The 21,071-nt window shown below is 44.2% G+C and overlaps 2 protein-coding genes across 16 annotated transcripts in view; one reads left to right on the forward strand and one right to left on the reverse strand.

Moving 5' to 3' along the window:
- LOC116943880 (plexin domain-containing protein 1-like) overlaps positions 1–12,610 on the forward strand; it is a 49,339-nt gene extending 36,729 nt beyond the window's left edge. For all 3 annotated transcript variants that reach the window (XM_076068131.1, XM_076068130.1, XM_032957185.2), the window contains 5 exons: positions 799–880; positions 1,909–1,969; positions 3,777–3,873; positions 6,548–6,693; positions 12,112–12,610. In XM_076068131.1, the coding sequence (XP_075924246.1) occupies positions 799–880; positions 1,909–1,969; positions 3,777–3,873; positions 6,548–6,693; positions 12,112–12,264 (539 nt within the window). In that variant the 3' untranslated portion in view covers positions 12,265–12,610. The remainder of the gene's footprint in view (positions 1–798; positions 881–1,908; positions 1,970–3,776; positions 3,874–6,547; positions 6,694–12,111) is intronic.
- A 3,972-nt stretch (positions 12,611–16,582) lies between these two features.
- NEB (nebulin) overlaps positions 16,583–21,071 on the reverse strand; it is a 211,709-nt gene continuing 207,220 nt past the window's right edge. For all 13 annotated transcript variants that reach the window (XM_076068129.1, XM_032957177.2, XM_032957174.2 and 10 more), the window contains 2 exons: positions 18,731–18,840; positions 16,583–17,886 (listed from right to left, as the gene is read on the reverse strand). In XM_076068129.1, the coding sequence (XP_075924244.1) occupies positions 17,713–17,886; positions 18,731–18,840 (284 nt within the window). In that variant the 3' untranslated portion in view covers positions 16,583–17,712. The remainder of the gene's footprint in view (positions 17,887–18,730; positions 18,841–21,071) is intronic.

Here is a 21,071-nt window from a genome sequence, read left to right on the forward strand (position 1 = left end):
AAAGCTGTCATTTGTGCTCCATGATGTACTATGTGTTTTTAAGAACAGGCTTTTAAAGTTATGGTTTGTTTGTGCATAGAAATGGGTCATGACATGGCTGTAAAATGGTCTCCACTCAGTAAATACTTGACCGTATTATAAACATCTGCTCGAAGACATCCATGGTATATTTAATTAAATTATTTGTCCTGCCCATAGACATAAACTATGGAATGGATTCTGATGGTGCCCACTTTAAAGAACTGCCATTGTCAGTTGTGTGCTATCAGCGGAGCTTGCAGTTTTTGAAGCCAGCCTGCAAACAACAAAGTCGGCCTTTTTCCAGTGTCGGTAACTTAGTTTCATTTGTATATGTATTGTTAAAGTGATTTGTTTACCTTTCCTGTACTCTTGCAGTCACGTATATATTTTTTCTATTCTTCTTGTAACGCTCTGACCTGCCCCCTTACTGGACATCCGTGAAACAAAAAAATAGCTTCATAGCTCATCGGATTGCTCCATTATAAATAAATATTATGATACTGAGCTTTTACCCTCCCAAACATCGTGGCAACATTTCCTCAACGTTTTTGTGCGCGGCACGTTGACATCACACGTGTGTGCTGCGTGTCGTGTTCTGCTGTGTTATAGTTTGCTCCCCCATATGCACCCCCCCCCCCCCTTCCTGCAGCCTTTACAGCAGTGAAGGGGTTGCCCGTCTTCCCATTTTGCTACTCGATTTATCCGGCTGTTTTGGAAGAGGTGTTCTTCACTCCTGTAAGCTAACTGTTTTTTTTCTTCTTCTTGTGATCCTGACAGCGTGCAATCAGTACAAGACGTGTGACAGCTGCCTGTCTGCCCACATCGCATTCGACTGCGGGTGGTGTGGAAGCATCCAGAGGTTTATTTTTATTTATTTAGGCTCCTATTTATTCTATGGGACCTTTTTGGCCAGCATCAAGACGATGAGAAAATAATAATAATAGGCTTTCGCCTTTTGGTGTTCTCTGGTCTAACACTGAGACAACCATAAAGACGGCTGTCTCTCTGGTGTAGGCAAATCCGTTGCAAAGACCGATGCATAGATTATTATCAGGGAACGTTTTGTTTGTGTGATTCACCACAAGTATGTGTGGTTAATGCAGTATTTGATGCCTTGCAAAAGGTGTCTATTTAGTGTTTGATCATCTTAATACTTACTGTTTTATTGCTGGACAGGCTAATGCCTATTATTTTTTCATCGTCCAAAAAACTATTTATCATCATCACGTGCCCATGGTATTCCCACGACTGGCTGAAGGCCTCTCTCTTCCAAAACCATCCGTCGTGGCTCTGCAAAGCCACAAACCATCTCACGTGTGTGCATTGAATTTATCTCACTGCCCATGTCCTCGTGGTGCTCATACTTTTGGGTGTGTTCCAATGCTTGGACTGTCATTCTGTCACTAGTCTCGCCCATTGGCCATCATCTTGTAACGCTCTGATCCGCCCCTACTGGACGTCTGTGAAAAAGAGCTTTGTAGCTCATCGGAATTCTCCCGCAGTATGAATAAATATGCTGACTTTGATCTCACTTAGCCTCGATGTGCCCTGTTAAAGCCGACTTGCATCTGTCCCTCGATCCGTGTATTCCTCAACTTTGCAAACATGTTTTTCATCCTGCTTTTTTTTTCTCCCCTGTTTCACTCCTCACAATCCTGATGAACGTTCAGTCTGTGCCCAAGTTGTATGCATTCCCGTGCCTCCTCCAAGGTGTGCCCCTCAACACTTTTTTTTTAGCAAACTTATAACACGTAACATTCGCCGCTCGTAATAGCTCCTGAGTGCAAAATGTGCAGCCATCTATGAAGATCTTGAGTAATTCCCTGCCCCCCGCCCCACCCATGCTTCCGTGTTCGATTGTTACTCATTTTCCGCGTTTTGTTTCAGATGCTCCAGCGGATTTGACCGCCACCGGCAGGAATGGATCGACGGAAGTTGTCGGCAAGAGGTACGATGGGGAATTAACCTGCGCTGTTAAACAAAGTCCTCGTAACGTGAAGAACCTATTTAATGGAAAAAAATACAACTCTGCTTTACCCTTTTATAGTGTTGGCCAATCAGTTTCAACGACAATGCATACATTATCAGAGCATGTTTGTTTGCATGTTTTTGCCGCAAGTATGTGTGGCTATTATTATGTGTGGTTAATGGAGACTTGATGCCTTGCAATAGATATCTAATTGGTGTTTCAATATCTGAACACTTGTTTTATTGCCCGAAAGGGCAAAGCTTATTATGTTTTCATCATTCGATACTGGCAAAATGGTCCCATAGAGATGAAGAACCGGTAAATGTAATATTAATGTGTTCAAATATGTATAGTGACGGACTAGAGATACACTCTATAGCCTTCGCAGGCACAGGGAATTCTAAAACAAGGTCAGGGCAGCAACAGGCTGCCTGACCCACAACGCTGAAGACGACGGTAAGACGATGTTGTCGATGATGACGAAGGCTTGACAGGCTCCAGGAGTCCACTCCAACAACGGCCCGAGTCCTACCCGGGGTCCCCCTTTTATCCCACCAGTGCAGCCTCGCTCCCCCTTGGCTACGCTTCCTTTCTAGACCCTCCTAGAAGGTGTTTAAAGACACACATTTACTTTTGTGTGTGGAGCGGACGGGTATTAGAAGGAGGCGTATTGTCCATCTTTTCCTCGTCACCACTGCTACGCTATTGGTTATTTTGTGTTAAGGGCGCCCTCTACTGGGCCGGTTAATGGTCATGGATGAACACAAACCCACCTTCCACGTAGGGGTTATGGATAGCGCACCCCATTGGAACCCCGATGACAGTATTAGCTTCCTTTATCCCACAAGTCAAGCTCTTCCAAAAGGGGTGGGGGGGAGGTACCCAGATCTGGGCTGAGCACCAGCCCAGATCTGGCAGCTTGGCCGTTGCACTCAAGAGTGAGCAACAAACTCGCGCGACAACGATACGGTTATCGGGCGTCGTATATCGTACGAAATGTCGCAGTACTGCCACGTCGTGGCCGCCCGCAGGGCTGTGCGTTTAATTCTTCCAAGATACTTATTTTCCCGACGAAAATGCGCATGAGAAAATATTTTGGACACGAATTGCTGTTGTCAGTTGAATTGGTGCTTTTGATGTAATTGATGGCATGGCAATTGTGATGTCATGAATGTAAAAGTTTATTTTATAATTTGTGTAATTGTAAGCGTTATCGATTTTTTAAAGTTGCGATGATAATAAGACTTGTGACAAATGTATCTTCAGTGAACTGCAATAAGGAACATTTGGATAATTTTAATTTATACTAGAACTATACTACAGCAAACTGTAAACCAATGCAAAAGACAATGACAAGATTATGGAAAATTTATATCACGATAACCTTCATATTGTGAAATCTTATACCATAAAAAATTTAATATGGAAACCCTAATAATACCTTTTATTAGCATAGTAGGGCTAACCTTAATATGATAAGATTTGAATGGTCTCTTCTCCCTGAGCTTTCACTAATGCTGCTGGGTGTCTATGTGCGCTTAGTGTTGAAGCTATAATTTTGTAATGTGTACAGATTTCCTTTAGAAATCATGCCGGCCTTAATATGCACTTTCTCACAGTACTTGCACAGAAAGGCTGCGGTGTGCATGGCAAATTCCGTATTTGAATGGTGCATCATATATGTTATACGTTGCATGTGATTCTCCATTTGTGCGGTATGTGAAGGCACGCTCTAAATTTTGCCTTTCAAAAAGCGCCGTGGTGAACGCATCGTCCATGTCCACAGGCAAGCACGGAGAGTTGCCCTGCTGATGAGCTCGCAAGCCGAGGCTCGGAAGACCAGAAGCCACCGCTGGCTGCCAGGCCCACATCGAGTGACAGAAGTAAGTCTCCTGAGGTTTGGCGAGCACTGGGTAGCGTTTTAAAGTAACAAAAACTGTTTTATTTTGTATTCTTAGCTCTTTCGGTAAAGTCACGTTGAAGGGAAATAATAAAATAATAAAAGATATATATAAAACAATAAAAAATTCTCACAACGTTTGGACCATAACACAAACGGTCATCATCAGGTGTGAAAAGCAACGGCAAAAAACATTTGAAAGAAGTGGCGGTTTGCATTTATTTATCAAAACCATCACTTTACCCTACATTGCGGGGATCACAAAAAAGATCTCCAAAATCTTGAATAAACACAAGATCCAGGTCCGTTTCAACACATTACATAAAATCCGTGATCTGGTTCCGTCTGTAAAAGATGCGATTCCGGACATACAGTACCCTGGCGTCTACAAACTAAGTTGCCTCTGTGGTAGTAGTTACATTGGAGAAACCAAACGCCATGTCTCGGACCGCATTCGTGAACACAAAGCAGACCTTAAACACGGTAGGACCAACACCTCGGCCGTGGCAGATCATTGTTATAATTCAGTAGGCTCACATGACATTGACTTTTCCAAGATAGAGGTTCTTTGTAAGCCATCTGGCTACCATGAGAGATTCGTTCATGAGGCTATCCACATATACAAGCACAGAGACAATTTCAACCGAGAAGATGGATTCTGGCTTAGCAATCATTGGAAGGATTTGATAAACCATTTCAGGTCTTAATTGATTGTTCATGCTTACGGTGGCTTTGAAACAGCATACATTAATTTTTCGTCTCCCCCCTCCTCTTTTCAGAACATAGATGGACTCGTCCTTCTAAACAAACTGTCAAATCGCTGCTCGTGGCGCTAACGTTTTTTAAATAAATAAATACAAACACCGTTAAAAAATAAATAAATGCGAACCGCCACTTCTTTCAAATGTTTATTTCCGTTGCTTTTCACACCTGATGACGACCGTTTGTGTTATGGTCAAAACGTCGTGAGAATTTTTATTGTTTTATATATATTTTATTGTTTCCCTTCAACGTGACTTTACCGAAAGAGCTAAGAATATGAATTACTGCAGTCACGAAAGCTTTAAATAAAAAATGTTTTATTTTGGTTTAACATGTGGGCTTTTCGCGACCCAATATCCACGTGTCGTTAAACCCGCCATCGCCTGACGCAGCCAATTAATAAGGTTTGTCACGTAAACAAAACATGCCATTTCGTTACTAGTTTCAGAAGCGACCTGGCCACAAATTATAGCTCAACAAAGTGGCTTATCACGTGGAAATTTATACCAGCCAAATTATCTAAATGCACATTCATTCTAAATGTAGAGGGAAAAACCGGAGGACCCAGAGAAAAATCCATGTGACCACGGGGACAACATGCAAACTCCGAATATGCAGGTGTCAGGATTTGGATCAAACCCACAACCTCCTTTAGACCAGACGAGGTAGTTAAGATCTCGCCACCGTGGGGCCTTAGTTTTAATATCTTGCCGCCGTTTTAGTATGCTTGTGTAGCTTGCGACTCAAGTCTCGCCTTGAGCTCTGAGATGCAAATGGATTGGATCGTCTATGTTTACAATTACATTTTCTAAATATAATTATCCGAGTCAGATGATTGTATTTTAAATTATTATTATCTCACCACACACCGTTAGTGATTTCCTTTGGACGAAGGGACTAAGGACAGGCTTATGGTTGGCATTTTCCTTTGGAAAATGTTTGCGGAAAGCGCACGCTTGATGCCAGTATTATCCAGTTAATATTTTTGCAAGTTGTTCCTAAGGAGTTTGATTGTGGTTATGGTAAACATTATTCTTGATGTTTCAGCTGGCCTTCCAATCATGTATAATTCCGCAATGCAACTCTTCATAAACCATACGCTTTAACACGCAAGTGATGGTTTAAGCTCCTCGATGAGATCGGCGAGGTATTGTGGTTCATTTTTGGCAAGCGCAGCACCAAGTGTAGGGTACTGTATAATTAGACCTTTGCCTGAGCTGCAAGATACGCTTTTGAAAGCTACTTCGGCACATTCACACCCTCTGGAGTGTCCACCTATGGGATCGGTGGACGTTTTGCTGTCTAACCCAAAATGACAATTGCGTGAAAATAAAATATCCTCACGGAGACCAGAATTGGTGTGTTCCGATGGTAAAATAAAGTGTAATAAAATCTCACATGCCTTTTTGTCAATCCTCTGCTGGATTAAGGCCTTCCAACCCAGTGTCTATTTATGGGGATTGTTTAACCATACCTCACCACGCTGGTCAGTGTGGTGTTGTTATTGGGGCATTAGCAGGACCTCTTTAGATATCGCTCACTACCGATGTATCTGTGGGCATTTGATGTACATTTAAAAACCAACTATAGACGCCACAATCTGCACCGATTTTGGGTGCATTCAGTGGCCCAGTGGTTCTTGAGCTACCGCACGACGAACTTTGCCCAACAGAGTTTGATTCCCGGCCAAGGCTAATATCGGCGGCAAGTGACTTCCGAGCCAATCCTGCTCCCGAACCTACTCCCTACCTCCTTCCACCATCCCACACTGAACCAGAGTGGTGAAGTACGGTCAAAGTATCGCTCGCCTGCACAGCGTCGAGCAGCCAGCGGGGTTGACGCGCGAGCGTGTTGCGATCGGCGCTGACTCCGCGGCGTGCCGTGCGAGCGAGCAGGTTCGGTGCGCGGAGCGACGTCGATGAGCAGCGTCCTGCTGGCGGCGAGCCTCTCGCTGGCGGTGCTGCTGCTGCTGGCAGCGTGCGGCCTCGCTCTCTACGTGCACCGCTACCCCACCTCGTCCGTCAGCCTCTTCCTCATTGAGGTGAGTTGCTCGCGGCCGCTCGGCTCCAACGACAACAACAACAACAACAACAGACTTTGTCGTCGTCGTTATTATACCGGACTCTTTTTGCCGCTATCAAGATGATCAGAAAAGAATAGGCTTTTACCCCTTTCCGACAAGAAATATGCAGGTGTTAAGATGTTGTGCGGTTAAAGTGTCGTTAATGCAGACTTTTGATGCTTTGTGATAGACGTATATTTGGTGTTTGAACATCTTAACATCTCATGAATAGGTTTTCCCATTTTTTTCTGGCAACAAAACAGGTGTTGAGATGTTAAAACGCCAAACTGAAACCTTTTACAAGGAATCATGTCTGCATTAACCAAAAAAAGCTGTCTCTGGTGTAGACCAATCCGTTTCAAAGACAATGCATATGTATATTATCAGTGGTTTTTTTTTTTGCATTCTGACCACAAATTTTGTGGTTAATCCAGACATGATTCCTTGTGAAAGGTTTCAGTTTGCTGTTTGAACATCCCCACCTGTTTTGTTGCCAGAAAAAAGGGGAACCTATTCTCATATTTTGGTACTGGCAAAGGAGGTCCTATGATCTTAACATCTCCTGTATTTATATTATTTGGATCTTTTGGTAAAGTCGCATAGATAGGTTCAAAGAAAATAACAAAAAAACTACGATGTTTCAATCGCAACACATGACGATCGCTTGTGTTGTGATTGAAACGACGTTAGTTTTTTGTGTTTTTCTTTGAAACCATCTACGTGACTTTACCGAAAGACCCAAAGAATATTAATTCCTGCCGTCACGAAAGCTTTAAGTCAAGATCTCCTGTATTCTTGCTGGAAAGGATAAAGCATATTCTTTTTTTTTTCTTCATAATTATTGTTGGGCTCCCTTGATGTTAAGCAATTTGCAGCGATGCCGCTGTTTTGCTGGGACTGGTAGTTGTGTTCGCGCTTAAACAAAAAAAAATCCGTTCTGCAGTTATTCCTTCGAGTCAACGTCGTGGTATGTTTAGTCGAGAGAGAAATCAGCGGGCTCTTGACAATGGCAGCATGAATAAGGTCATGAGACATTCAAGAGCTGTGTTTTTTATTCGTTATCCTTACCGTTGGCCACGGTCGATCCACTGCTGGAAGAAGCAGCCCTCCCCAAAACCTTTCACGGTCCACCCAGCAGCTGCACACCGATTTCATCGTCTCCTCTGTGGATGTGTTCCATTCCCGGGGTGCAACTCTGTCATCATTCTTGACCGTCCGTCATTCCTTCGTGTGACTTGTCCTGCCTGAGCCCACGTACTTTTATTTATTCTGTACTTTTCTTCGAAATCCCATGTTAAATGGGGGACTTTTTAAATGTTTTTGCCATTTGCAAACGTATCATCTAGAGCAGTGGTTCTCCGAGTGTGGTCTGCGGCGGTCTTCCAGGTGGTCCGTGGGGCTACGATGCAAATGCCCGGTTGATCCGGGCAAATATCACAACAGTTTTTACATTTTTTTTCTTTTTGGTTCTGACAGTAAAGTCATGTAGAATGGAAATAAAAATAAAACATAATAAAATAAAATTCTCTCGATGTTTCGGCCACAACACAAGTAGCCTTCTTCAGGTGAAGGAACAGAACTGTCGGGACGACAGCGCTTCAATGAACACTGCTAAGCTTGGCAGCGTCTTTTAAGCTGGGTGGGAGGAGCAGAGCGCCTTGACAAAGGAGTTTGCATATCAACAGAAGAATTTAGCATTGAAGTAGCTGTGTTAATGTGTTGGATTGGCAGGGAAAGTCAGAAATTGGCATGTAACTGGGAGATTAGCATGATGTTAGTGTGAGGGATTAGCATGTAACTGGTCACGGAAGTAGCTAAGTTAAAGTCAGAGTTTACATGTCAACAGAGGCATTTAGTATATTGACGCTAAAACTGCAACTACCCAACTATCATATTGTATGATGTATGATAGTTGGGTAGTTGCAGTGGAGACTTTTCCCCTGGTTCCCATGGCTGGGAACAGTCAAATCCGTAGGACAAACACTGTTGGTTCCCACAGATGAGTACAATATTTTTTTTTTATAAACCCTGTATTGACGATCTCTCCTTTGATATCCGAGCTAGATGTCTTGCTTAATTCTGAGGATAAAAATAGTTTTTTGTTACATTTAAATAAATTAATATATTTCTTGTTATTAGGAATAAAATATTCATTAATACTCGTTTTGATTCTGAACGTGAGTTATAGTGGGTAGTAATAATAATACATTCTAGGTTTAATGGATTTATTAACATATTGTACGTATACGTATTCATATATTGATTTAATAATTATAATAAATATACTTATTATTCTAGACCTCATGTATGTATTAGTATAAAACTTGATTTGAAGCTTTCATGACTGCAGGAATTACTCTTTGGTTCTTTAGGTAAAGTCACGTAGAAAGAAAATTAAATAATAGAATACGACGTTTCTATTGCAACACAAGCAATCGTCATCAGGTACAAATAAATTTGAGAGAGACAAAACACAGATAAGGAAACACAGACAGAGACACAAGCAGAGAGAGACACACAACATGGACACAGAGACCCAATGCCTCTGTGTCGTGGCCTTAAATAGAGAGGGAGAGGGGGCGCAGAGAGAGAGAGAGGTGGGTCTGCTGGAGCAGAGAAATTAGCATACCCAGTAAGACTGGTAAATATTTAGAGAGTTGTGTGGAAATCCACCCCGAAGCGGCCGGGGGAGAGAAAGAGCGAATGGACCTATGAGAGCCTGGTAAAAAAATTAGAGAAAGAAATAGGCAGTTTGAGAAAACAAACTGCCTATTTTTGGAAATTTAATGCAAAGCAACGCAGATATTCAGCCAACACAAAGTTAACGCATATCCTGGTTGATTGCGTTCTCCAGATGACGATTGCTTGTGTTGCAATCGAAAGGTCGTATTCTATTATTTAATTTATTTTCTTTCTACGTGACTTTACCAAAATAACCAAAGAGATGTATTAGTGTTCTTAATAATAATGCATGAGAGTAAGCTTTCCGCTTTTTTTCTGGCAACAAAACAGAAACATGTTAACACCTGTTTTGTTTCCAGAAAAAGGGGAAAACCTATTCTCATATTTTTTGGTACTGGCAAAGGAGGTCCCATGAAATAATACATATGTTATCCTCTTCAATTTTGAAATGTTAATTTCAAAAAGTCGCACAGCTTGGTGAACTCATGCTTGCAGCATGCCCCTGTGACTTACGCAAACGTAGGCTGCACAATGACATTATTAACCTCCTCATGGCATTATTAACTTCTCATGGAATTATCAACCTCAAATGGTATTCGGTGCTCCGCTTGCCTACTCCATTACTGTGCTTGCATGCTCAAGACACGTGTGCTGCTGCTGCGTGAAATTCCAGAATAAGTTGGTCTGGCTTGCCCCAAGGCTTGTTTTGTTGCATGATGACAAGTTGTTTAAGCATTTTTTTTTACGGGGGGTGGGGGGGGGGAGCTACACTGGAAAAATGAAACCACCACGTCGCAGAAGAAGTTTGTTGGTCGCTCGCACCTGTAATCCTGTAATTTGGTGGCGTGTACTGGGTTTTATTCGCAATCAGGTTTGCCAAATTAAATTTCCTCCATCCGCTGCTGGCAGTCCTACCTCGCAGTAAAATTACTTCACTGTTGCATTAGTTTATTGGCAAACCATGTGTAGTGGATTTGCTGGTGTGTGTGTGAAAGTGCTCAAGAGGAGGTGGCATTGGCATTAAGTGTAGGGTCGAATTTTTAGACCTTTGCCTAAGCTGCAAGACAATCTTTGAAAGCCACTAAGATACAGTGACACCCCGTGGTCTGCTCATGTCCACCTACCTCATGGAGCTGTGGACGTTTTACTCTATAACCCCAAACCATTGTGAGGACAAACAAAACCCTATTGGAGACGAGAAGTGTGTTTGCTCATGATAAATACATTCTAATAAAATCATATACAGCCATTTTTTTTAAAATCCACTGCTGGATTAAGGCCACCTCCCCCATTCTGTGTCGACTTACGAGCGTTTTGCCATGCTTCAACCACGCTAGTTGGGGCGGGTTTCTGGATTGGGGGCGTTGTCGGGAATGTATCCGACATCGCTCGGCACTGGTGTGGTGTTTGCGGGCATTCGGATTTAACCTGAAACAAAAACCGTAGGCATCGGCAGCCTGCACGGATTTGCATGGTGGTTATTGTGCTGCTGCACTATGAACCTAGCGACCAGAGTGGTTCCCGGCCACTGCTATCAAGTGATTTTCCCAAACCAATCCTGGGCCCCTTCCTTTTCACAGACTCGTACTGCCTAGCGTGGTGAAATGAGGCAAACAACCCTCATGACCAACGTAGCACGGAGAGGGACTTCATCCAGCAGTGGGCTGACAAAAACCGAAGAATGCTTACTTTTTATTCTACCAAATCAGAAACCGAGGTTGAGAAATGTCCTGCAGAGACGATACTTCACAAACAGCGATGACCTCAGAGGTCCAGCATGCCCTTGGCCTAGCGAGTTCCCTAGTTTAGGTTCATAAAACCAGTCGGGAATCTCTGCATCCCTGAGATTTTTAGTTCAAATTGAGGGGCAAGTCAATAGTATTTTGGTTCCTGTGGATTGAAGATGGTGGGTGCAAATAAAGCGACCGACAAGTTCTGAAAGGGAATTTTCCAAGCCATTTCAAAGCTTGCTGTTTGTGCTCTTCACTGTTTAAATATATTTTAAAATGTTTATTAGAAATTGCTTCTACAGCTTGTACACTTTCTTGGATAGAAAATATGCTGCCGTAATTTATATAAATTGTCTGGTTCTTGTATTGTATAAATGTAGAGCACCATTTTCTTTTTACAGTAATAAAACCCTGTAAGAATTTATTTTAAAATTGTCTTTTATACACTGCAAAAATGCCCAACATAACTCGGTAGACTTAACATTTCCATGACCATTTGTTCTTTGCTTATAAAAACGTGTCGGTCTGTGACGGACTGGGACTAAACGCAGTGGGGCCCAAATTGCCGTGCGTTCTCATTGGCCCATTTGCCCTTGTCAAAATAAAACAAATGGGCTGGTCGGGAAGAATCTTTGGGGCTGCCGAATGTGCGGACTTAATGCTGACTGAGAGCTTAAATAAGCAATGCGTACACATTGGAGGTAATAAAATATTTTTTTAAAATGTGAAATAAATATTTGTATATACTCTCACATTTGCAATTTCTCCACACAGACCGGCCCTTGGAATGGACCGGCCCAATGGGCATTTGCCCCTATGGACTGATGCCCGATGGCCAGTCCGGGCCTGGTTGTCGGTCCATCAAGACCGTGCAGCCTTTTTATTGATGCATGTTTTTTTTCGATGCTATATATGAAACAAATTTGTTTTCGTTTATAATTTAACAGCTGACGGTTGTACCAACTCGTCGTTGTTGTTGTTCTAGTTCCGCCCCAAAATGTGGCCCACCGTGTTTTCTCGGCGCGTATCGGAGCAGCTGAACTGCGCCGCCGTGGAGACCATCGGACACGACAAGGAGGTTCTCACCGACACCGAAAAATCCAATCAGACTTATGAAATGATGCCCAGTAATGCGTGAATAAATGCCCACGGTCTTTCCGTAGATGTAAAGGGATGCCCTCGGGCCCCCCCCCCCCCGTAGTTTTTCGGGATTTTCTGCACGTTTGTCACGCAGGTTATTGCTGGCCTTAAGGCTCTGAGAACAGGGGAAGTTGAGAATGTAGTTTGAGATAAAAGTTGTTGCCTGGAGTGCTTGAGGAAAATATAAATTGTCATCGTGGAATTAATGTTTACACGTATACCAGTGCTCGAGGTTTTTCTTTTGTATAAAGAACAAAATATTGTAATATATCACCGTTTGGATTTTGTACTAACAAAGCTAAAATCATGAATTAAAAAAATTCATTGAATGCTCAAGAAAAAAACCAGGAATCCGTGTGTTTATTTTGAGCTGTCTGGGACGTGGTGCAATGCGTTGGAAGTTTGTTTGGAGAGATCCTTGTCAAGTTTTTGTCCACGTGTTGAAACCAAGCTTGGAATTTCTGCCTTTTTCCACCGAGAGTGCCAAATACATCGCGCTCTCAATGTCTTCAGACTGAACATTTCCTCACGTCCGTAAAACTAATCCTAATTAAGCATCCATTTAACGTAGGATTGAAGCTTTCGTGACTGCAGGAATTACTATACCCATTGGTTATTTCGGAAAAGTCACGTATGTAGAAATTACTTTACCGAAAGAACCAATGAGTATATCCATTTAACGATAATGCATTCTAATGTTATAATTACTAACCATGCACGTGCCTTTTTTTCTAATGCCACATTTGATTGCGCTTCGTGTGTGGCCCTTGTGTCAATACACTGCTGGATGAGAATCTCTGCCTGCTTTTGTGGGTCGTTGGGATTAATTCGGCCAGATACGGGAGCATAGGAAGTAGAGTACTGCATAACAATGTGCAGTAATACTCCGATTTGTGTCTTCCCCCTTTCATGTCATTTAGCAAATATCACGTCTCCACTGAACACCGCGACCCGATTTTGCGTCGCCTCAAACCCACGCTCGCGTCGCTGACGGCATCGTCCGGTCCTTTCCCGTTATCCATCAGCTCGGCCGTCGCCTCCACCACCTACCCTGCAAATCGCTTCGATTTGTGTCGTTCCGTCGAACCTTTCGAGAACGCCATCGGCCCGACGCAAACCCGGGGTGTTATGGCGCTCAATGGCAATGTATTTGGTGCCGTGCCCTCTGCTGCCCATTACGGAGTCTCGCAGAAGCCTGACGTGCACCCAAGTCGCTCAGCCAAACAATGCATGCTTTTGCCCCTGCTTATGGCTGTTAGAACTTCTGTCGCACCGTATGTAGCCAACCATGCTAATCGGAGGTGCTTAGCTTTCGAGATCTGCTGAGATGTCACATTCTGAGCGATTTGGATATTCGGGCTTAATTTCTGTCGTGTACTTGCAGGTGCCTATATCTTGTAACAATAACAAACAAAAAACTAACGCATGGAAGTGGTTTGCTGCGTGGATTCCACGCAATTGGAAAGGAATTCCATCTCGCGCCACGGTGGCCGATGTTTACACCACCGTCGAGGCTCGCCAGTGGCGCGTCCACACGTGGGTAAATTAAAATAATCAACTTTTTATTTTATTTTACCAAGTAAGGCCCAATTGAGCTATGCAGCTCTTTTACAGAAGCGACCCGGCTGTCTCAAGTGAGAGCTCAACGCAAGGTGGCAGATGTGGAAATGGATAGCAGCCAAATACTCTGAACGCACGTTGTTTCTAAATGTAGGGGGGCGGGGGGGAAACCGGGGGGGCCTGGAGAAAATCCACGGAACCACGGGGAGCGAGAGACACGCAAACTCCGAATATGCAGCAGGCATCAGGGCTAGGATCGAACCCACGACCTATTGGGTACCAGGCGAGTGTAATTAAAATCTCGCCACCGTTCCCACCAGAGCCGTCCTAACAAGAGCACAGCCTCCTGATCAGTCCTCTGGGAGGGCGAGCTCCATCATATCCGCGTTGGCAAGCCCGTGGTGCCACACTACCACGTGTTGGAGCAGCAAGAGGCTGCTGCACGCATGGGTTTTTGGCAGCTGATGGAGAATAAGATCGTGTTTTGTATGGCTGATGTAGATGCAGAGCAACAGCTACCATTTCATATGCAGGTGCTCAAGACAGACAATATTTTTTTTTACAGTAGCGTCATTCTTGCCAACATCATCCCAGAAGGCTGTACATTCACTATTTACGAGGCCCAAATCACATTTCTCGGTTGGCTATGCACGGCGCGAAAGATGCCAAACACCACACACAGACCAAGCGAACGAAACCCTCTACTATAGATAACTGCGTCACGAGCAGCGGAGTCTATCGCTGTAATGAAATTCCAGAGAATGAAATGCCCTGCTGGGAAGAACTCCATTGCTGATGGCTTGGCGTGGGAGGTGCCTGCAAATCACTTTCTCACGCTGCTGCTGCTGCCTCCACTTGATGGAGCGCTAGAGGACCCTTTCACAGGTTCTGATTTGGCCTACTCTTCCACACTGGCCAGATGTTTTATATATGTAAATAAATGTAACAATTTGAACCCACGACAAATTAAAGACGACTCGAGAAGCGCAAATACAATCGAATTAAGTTATCGGAGTATGCGTGCATTCTTCTCTGCACAGCCTTTGTTTGAACGGGTAAGTGCAGATGGGAGATGTGCTGGCCCCAAGTGTGGTTTCGTCCTGCGGGAGTATAACCTTTTGACCCGGATCTGTAACTACTTGTCCCGACTCGAACCCACATTAACGCCGCTATCTTACCTGCAACCTGACCTGATTTGATTTCACCTGACCCTCAACCCAACACCGAACCGCAACATTTGTTTGCAGTAACGTCATTCGTCTTTGTATGCAATCGTGAATTCGAAATTCTCGCAGTCATGTATGGTACATTGAAAGAGAACGACGGTCCTGATGCACCAGGCCAAGCATGGATTGGGAATTTCCCCACTGATACTCGAAAAAACGTAGTTGTGGAGGTTTTGGTGTTTAGCCGTTTCCCGTTCTGAGACGCCTGCAAGTTGCAGGGTTTGTATCCCTCGTTCACCGCTGAATCTCAAGCGGTTCGGCGTAAATTTTATCCAAAGAGGCTTAGCGCTGCCGTTTTTAAAGACGTTGCTATCACCGCAGAGAAACGTAACGACACGACCGCAATCTACGATAGCTGGCGCCAAACATTGCCGCGCACGCACTCTCGCATGGCCTTTTACTTCCGATACCGTACATGTACATAATCGGATTTGATGACGTGTATGTACGTCATCAGAATGGGAAGGGCTAATATTAAAGAGATGTATTTTGCAGCCGAGCTTGGTCTCTGTATCTCGTGGTTTAGGGGTGAGCACTGGGAAGGCCGTGTGCGTGGATGTAGCGGAATAGGAGGCGACCTACATCCCTGCTACAGGGTTATTGTAGGTCACCCGCGATGAGCATTTTCCAACCTGCACCCTAACCATAAAGACCCCAACCTGTAGCGTAACAAGCGTGGGGGCAGGCAGAGGGCACCTTGGCTCCCCCCCTCCCCCACTGGTGGCCGAAGCTACGAGTTGGGGCTCCCTTGACCAACCACCATGAGATGTCTTCAACAACGGTGTAAAAGAACAAAGTTATTTTGCGACGTTGGAGCACCCCATACTGCGTTCCGTGTAGGAGGTCGTGAGCGTAACGACGATGTGATTGGGCAAGGGGAGACGCGATATACACAGGGTGCTTCAAAAAAATGTGAACACTTCGGAGAATTTGCAACAATACTACAAGAAATGCCTCCGGCCTGTGGAGACCACCTGGAGAAGATTCCATACATCTGTTGACAACGATGGCGAATAGGTGAAGACTCTGACTTTTTGAAGCTATTAACATTACATTTGTTAGCATGTTACTGTGTATTATCCGGTTTTTTTTCATTAAAAACGATAGTCCCGTATAAGTGTGCGAGACAAGTCAAATATTGAGGCCCCACCTGACCGATTGCCGCACCCCCCAAGCTGATGTCGTTAAGATACCACTGATTCCGACCTAACACTGGGTACCTGCCACTGGACAGGCCTGGCCAACCAGGTCCTGGATGTGATTGGTGCATATTTGTACGTTTATCAAACAAAACTATTGCGGGTCCCCAATATAACGAGGGCGGCGATATAGCACCATCTCTCCCGCTTCACCGCTGCCTGATAACTCGCTGCTTGTAAAAATGCAACTCTTTATTTCCAGGGTCCCAAGATTCAGTCACACGTACACTATATAATATCAGCGTTGAATACTAAAATGAACAGATAAAAAACAATGCTCCATTTGATTGCGCGTGGAAACGTACGCAAAAAGTACAGATGACAACCAACATAAGCTTCATGTTTTAGCTTTATTATATGTGGCAGCAATGTGCAACTATGTGTTCACACTTTAGCCTTACAGAACTCCATATTTCCACAGCATTCGAATGGACAACACGTGGCTATTGATGGCGTCAAACGGGCAGGGTGTGTGCTGTGTTTCTTGTGCTCAACCACGTCGGCAGTGAATCTGAAAAAATACGTCTCCCCATTTTTCTGCGCGTGTAGCAAGTATAAATGTTGAATGTTCCACAGAGTAACCAGAATCAAATGTAGTGTTGCGGTGATGCATTTTTAGAGACAGGATTTTAAGATGGAATGGCATTGTATTGAAATGGCAAGATACATTGGGTTGAGACATGTTACTTTCAGAGCCACGGTTGCTTTGACATCATCGTTTTAATGTTGAACTAAAACAACGCATTTTAATTAAGGTTTCTTATGAAGTGTATCATTGCTCAGGTATTGCATCGGCACTTTTGGAAAAAGGCGTGTTGTGTATGTAAGGCATGTAATACTCTTGTATGGCAGTCTAAAGTAAACCCTGGCGTTTCTGTTCGAAGCCACCTGGAACCGATCTTTATTTTGTTAGGGAGCACTTTAAATTTTAAGCTGATTTTTGGAAGTCGTGCTTACACATGTGATACTCTCTGGTGCTTATTTCTGCGTGGCTTCTCTGATTAGATTCTGGGTTTTGGAATAGAATCCTTAACATGACCCCCAAATAGCTTATTCTAGCATCAATAAAGACCAAAAATTGTACCGGTGTAAACATGTACCACTGCTTCCAGTTGTCAACGCCTCGGCTGCACAGCTTGTAAGCACAATGTCGCTCGATGTTTATCCCACGGATTCCGCAACCAACCTCCCACACGTCAGTTATGCACGTTCATGAGCAATGCGATGGCTGTCCCGCGGTGCTTCAGTAATGCACCGCCCAATTTAACTTTAGTCTGAGCAAAAAGAGACTGGATTGAGAGCGTTGCGGTTCGCAATGTCGTGAGGTGGATGGGGAAGAAACCAACGGAGGAGGAGGAGGACGGGCGTCCCGATGCCAGATCAGGAGGCGGAGGTCACGGTGGCGGCGGTGTGGGTTAAACGTCGAGCTGTGCAGCGTGGGGGGCGGGAAGGTGGCACCAATCAGATGGCCTCCACGTAGTTGGCAGGCAGCATGCCGGTCTTGCCAGAGCGCTGCACGGTGCCGTACATCCAGCCCTCGTCGATGGGCTGCACGTTGATGATGACGTCGCCATCTTTGAAGGTCACCTCATCGTCGTCGGCGCCCGTGTAGTCGTAGAGGGCGCGGTAGGAGCGCTGGAGGTGCACACGTGCGTGTGTATGTGCACGTGTGTGTAAATGCGTGCGTGTGTGCGTGCGTGCGTGTTCCAGCACATGTTTCACAATTACTGATTTTGCCTCGCAGGGAAATTTTGCACTGTACGTGCATCGTATGGCAACGATTACATTCTGTATGGGAAGGATTTATTTTTTCATTTTTCCTGAAATTATTTTAAATTCCAAGTAAGATTCTACAAAACCAGCTCAATATATTTCCTACTGTAACTGCTTATACACTGTCGCATTGCACATGCTCTTACGTCGTGCATTATATGGGAAAATATGTGCCTTTTGTAATTTAGGAAACCATTTTATACAAATAATCATCGGGCATGTTTGTGACTGAAGATAAATGCCTACATATACAACATCATCATTCACATCCACAGTGCACGGCGGGAATATTACAAAATCAATGTAATCAAATAATGCATTTAATCCATCTTTATAACTGTAGCTCAATTTAAGGACAATGGCCATGCAAAGTAACATTTTCTTGTAACACGTTACCTTCAATCAGAACATCAAATCAAAAACCTTACCAGTGTACATTAGCTTGGCCGTCTTTGCGCTCGGGAAATAACCGACTACTGTACACGATGATATGTATTCAGAGTCCTGCTTAGCACTGCTTAATCGGCCACGCGGTCGACGCTATTCCATTATGAGGCAGTAGCGATAATAATGATCATAGTGGTGACGTGCATTACTCACGCTTGTGTTTAAACGCCGCCGCCAATGTGCTCCCCTTACGCTTCGTTACGAACGTAGCGGAACATTTGCGGACTTCGCGACATCGCGAGTTTGGGGGGCAACTTACGCCGGTGGTGGACGGGTGGGACGGGATGGAGGAGACGGTGGTCTGCTGGGTGACCACGGAAGACGACCTCTGCTGTGGAATTACCACGGTCTTCACCTGCTGGTAGCAAGCTGTAGAAACAAAATCCAAAGAGCTTAAAAACGAACCGCCTGCCACGTGCACTCCCCCAAAAACGACTGGCATGGCCTTCATCCAGTAATTTTTATGAAACTATAATAATAATTGTTTTTATTTCGACCGGGTAAGGCTCACTGATCTATATATAGCTCTTTTTCAGAAGCGACCTGGCTATCACAAATGATACCTCAACGAGGTGGCTTATCCCATAGAAATGTATCGCAGCCAAATACTCTAAATGCGTGTTAATTGTAAATGTGGAGAGAGAAAACCAGAGGACCTGGAGAAAAATCCACGTGACTACGGGGATAGAGGCATGCAAACTCCAAATATTCAGGCTTCAGGGTCGGGATCGAACCGTGACCTCCAATAATGTCATCATTATCATCGAAATCAATAGCTTGTCCAGGCGAAACAGCTAACTCATGAGGTTACACAATTTGGCAAGTAAAGACAATTTGATTCACGACTGTGTACAACGTCCCCTGCAAGCGACTGCAGCCTGTTTTAAATAAAATACTCCCATTAGGCCTTGCTGCCGCTGTGGCAAGGACGATCCAGTAAGTACATTCTGTACTACCGCTTCATTGAATGACGAGAAAATCAGCAATGTACTTATAAATTACGACGCTTTCACTCGACTATCAATCCTGGAACGCTGACTATGTCATACATTTTGTAAATTATTGTGCACCTCCGCTTAAAAAAATAGATTGTTCTATGCGTATGTTTGGCATAATTTCTGCTGTGGAATAACGATGTCGATTCTTTTGAAATGCTCTGAATATGTGCACAGAATCAGTATAGAAAAGTAGGGGTTTTTTTCATGGGGAATACGGAGTAAATATGCACAGGCCAGGTGCAATGTATGAGAATTTGTGTAACTGGCCGTGCCATCTTAACACATGTGTAACATGGAACCCGTACAGAGGGCCCCAATTCTTTCAGGACCCCCCCCCCCCCCCCCCGATGAAGTATGTAACTCGTGTTCCCCTAGTTACAATTCTGTGACCAGCATCATGGCCCACTTTCCCCTAGCCACAGAGGGCCCCACAGTGTTTTAGATGGGTCAGCAGCTGAGCACGTGATCAAAGTTAAACCTTTGAATCGGCCAAGCGGAGCAGCCCTAAATAATCATAATAATCTGAACTCAATTGGTCATGCATACCATGTCCAATATGGCGAATCCATGATGAATCACTCTCTCTCTACTTGTCTCACCTTCGAGATGCGTCCCTGGGGTGGCAGCAAAGCGTTGTTTTGAATGATTCCAAATGGTGAGGGGAAGAGTAAACGTTATAATCCCCTCACTTCCTTGCTGGCATTATGGAAACCACTCCATTCAAGCTCCCACAGAACCTGGCATTGTTCACCAAGAAGGCAACGTCTGTTCACCTCCACCGGTCCTGGAGCAAGAGCCGTCTCTCCACAAGACCGGTGCTGTTGACTCGCCACATAATTGTGGTACTTTTTCATCGACCCCACAGGAATTATGGGTAGATGTGATCCCAGAGAGGATTTGAACCCACAAACTTCAGATTCCGATTCATGCATTGCACCGGCAGTGAAACCTCGCTGGCTTATACATAACTTGACCAGATAGCTTGTTGGTATTTATAATTTTCCAGACCTCTCCTGATAGTCAAGCTTTCTTTACTTTTAGAGATGAAAGACTCTATTTTGGTCCAGGCAAGGGTAAATGGTAAGTGTGTAATAGGGGGGAGTGGGGCTGCAGCATAATTATGATCATGCAGAATTTAAATATTGCATTACAGGGGAATTCAACATAAATGTAAAATGTTCGCTGTTACAGAAGATATGTACAGTATGCTGAACTTCTTTTGCAACGTACGTAGCCAACCATGTTAATCGGAGGTGCGGGGGCAGGACAACAAACTAAACACAATAATTAGTTCACTGAAATGAGTTTTCACACTAAATTATTTTAAAGTGCTAGCTCCCAGTGGATCCCTAAATTCGGAAGGAAGAGCATTCCAGACGGTCGCAGAAGCGCATCTGAAAACACGCGATGCGGTGACCGTCTTTGTTCGATGGCCAGCCAAAAGGCGCTGCGAGGGTGATCAGAGTTCGCTTGATGGTTCATGCTCCTTGACAAGCTATTGTGGTTCATTTGTGGCAAGCACTTTGTGAGTAAGGTGAGCGAACGTATATATTATATCAATTGTTACTGACAAACATTTCTACTCACTGACTTATTTTTAGG

The sequence above is a fragment of the Petromyzon marinus genome, chromosome 19 (assembly GCF_048934315.1).
Source record: "Petromyzon marinus isolate PM22_M1 ecotype Great Lakes invasive population chromosome 19, UKy_Petmar_22M1.pri1.0, whole genome shotgun sequence".
NCBI lineage: Eukaryota > Metazoa > Chordata > Hyperoartia > Petromyzontiformes > Petromyzontidae > Petromyzon > Petromyzon marinus.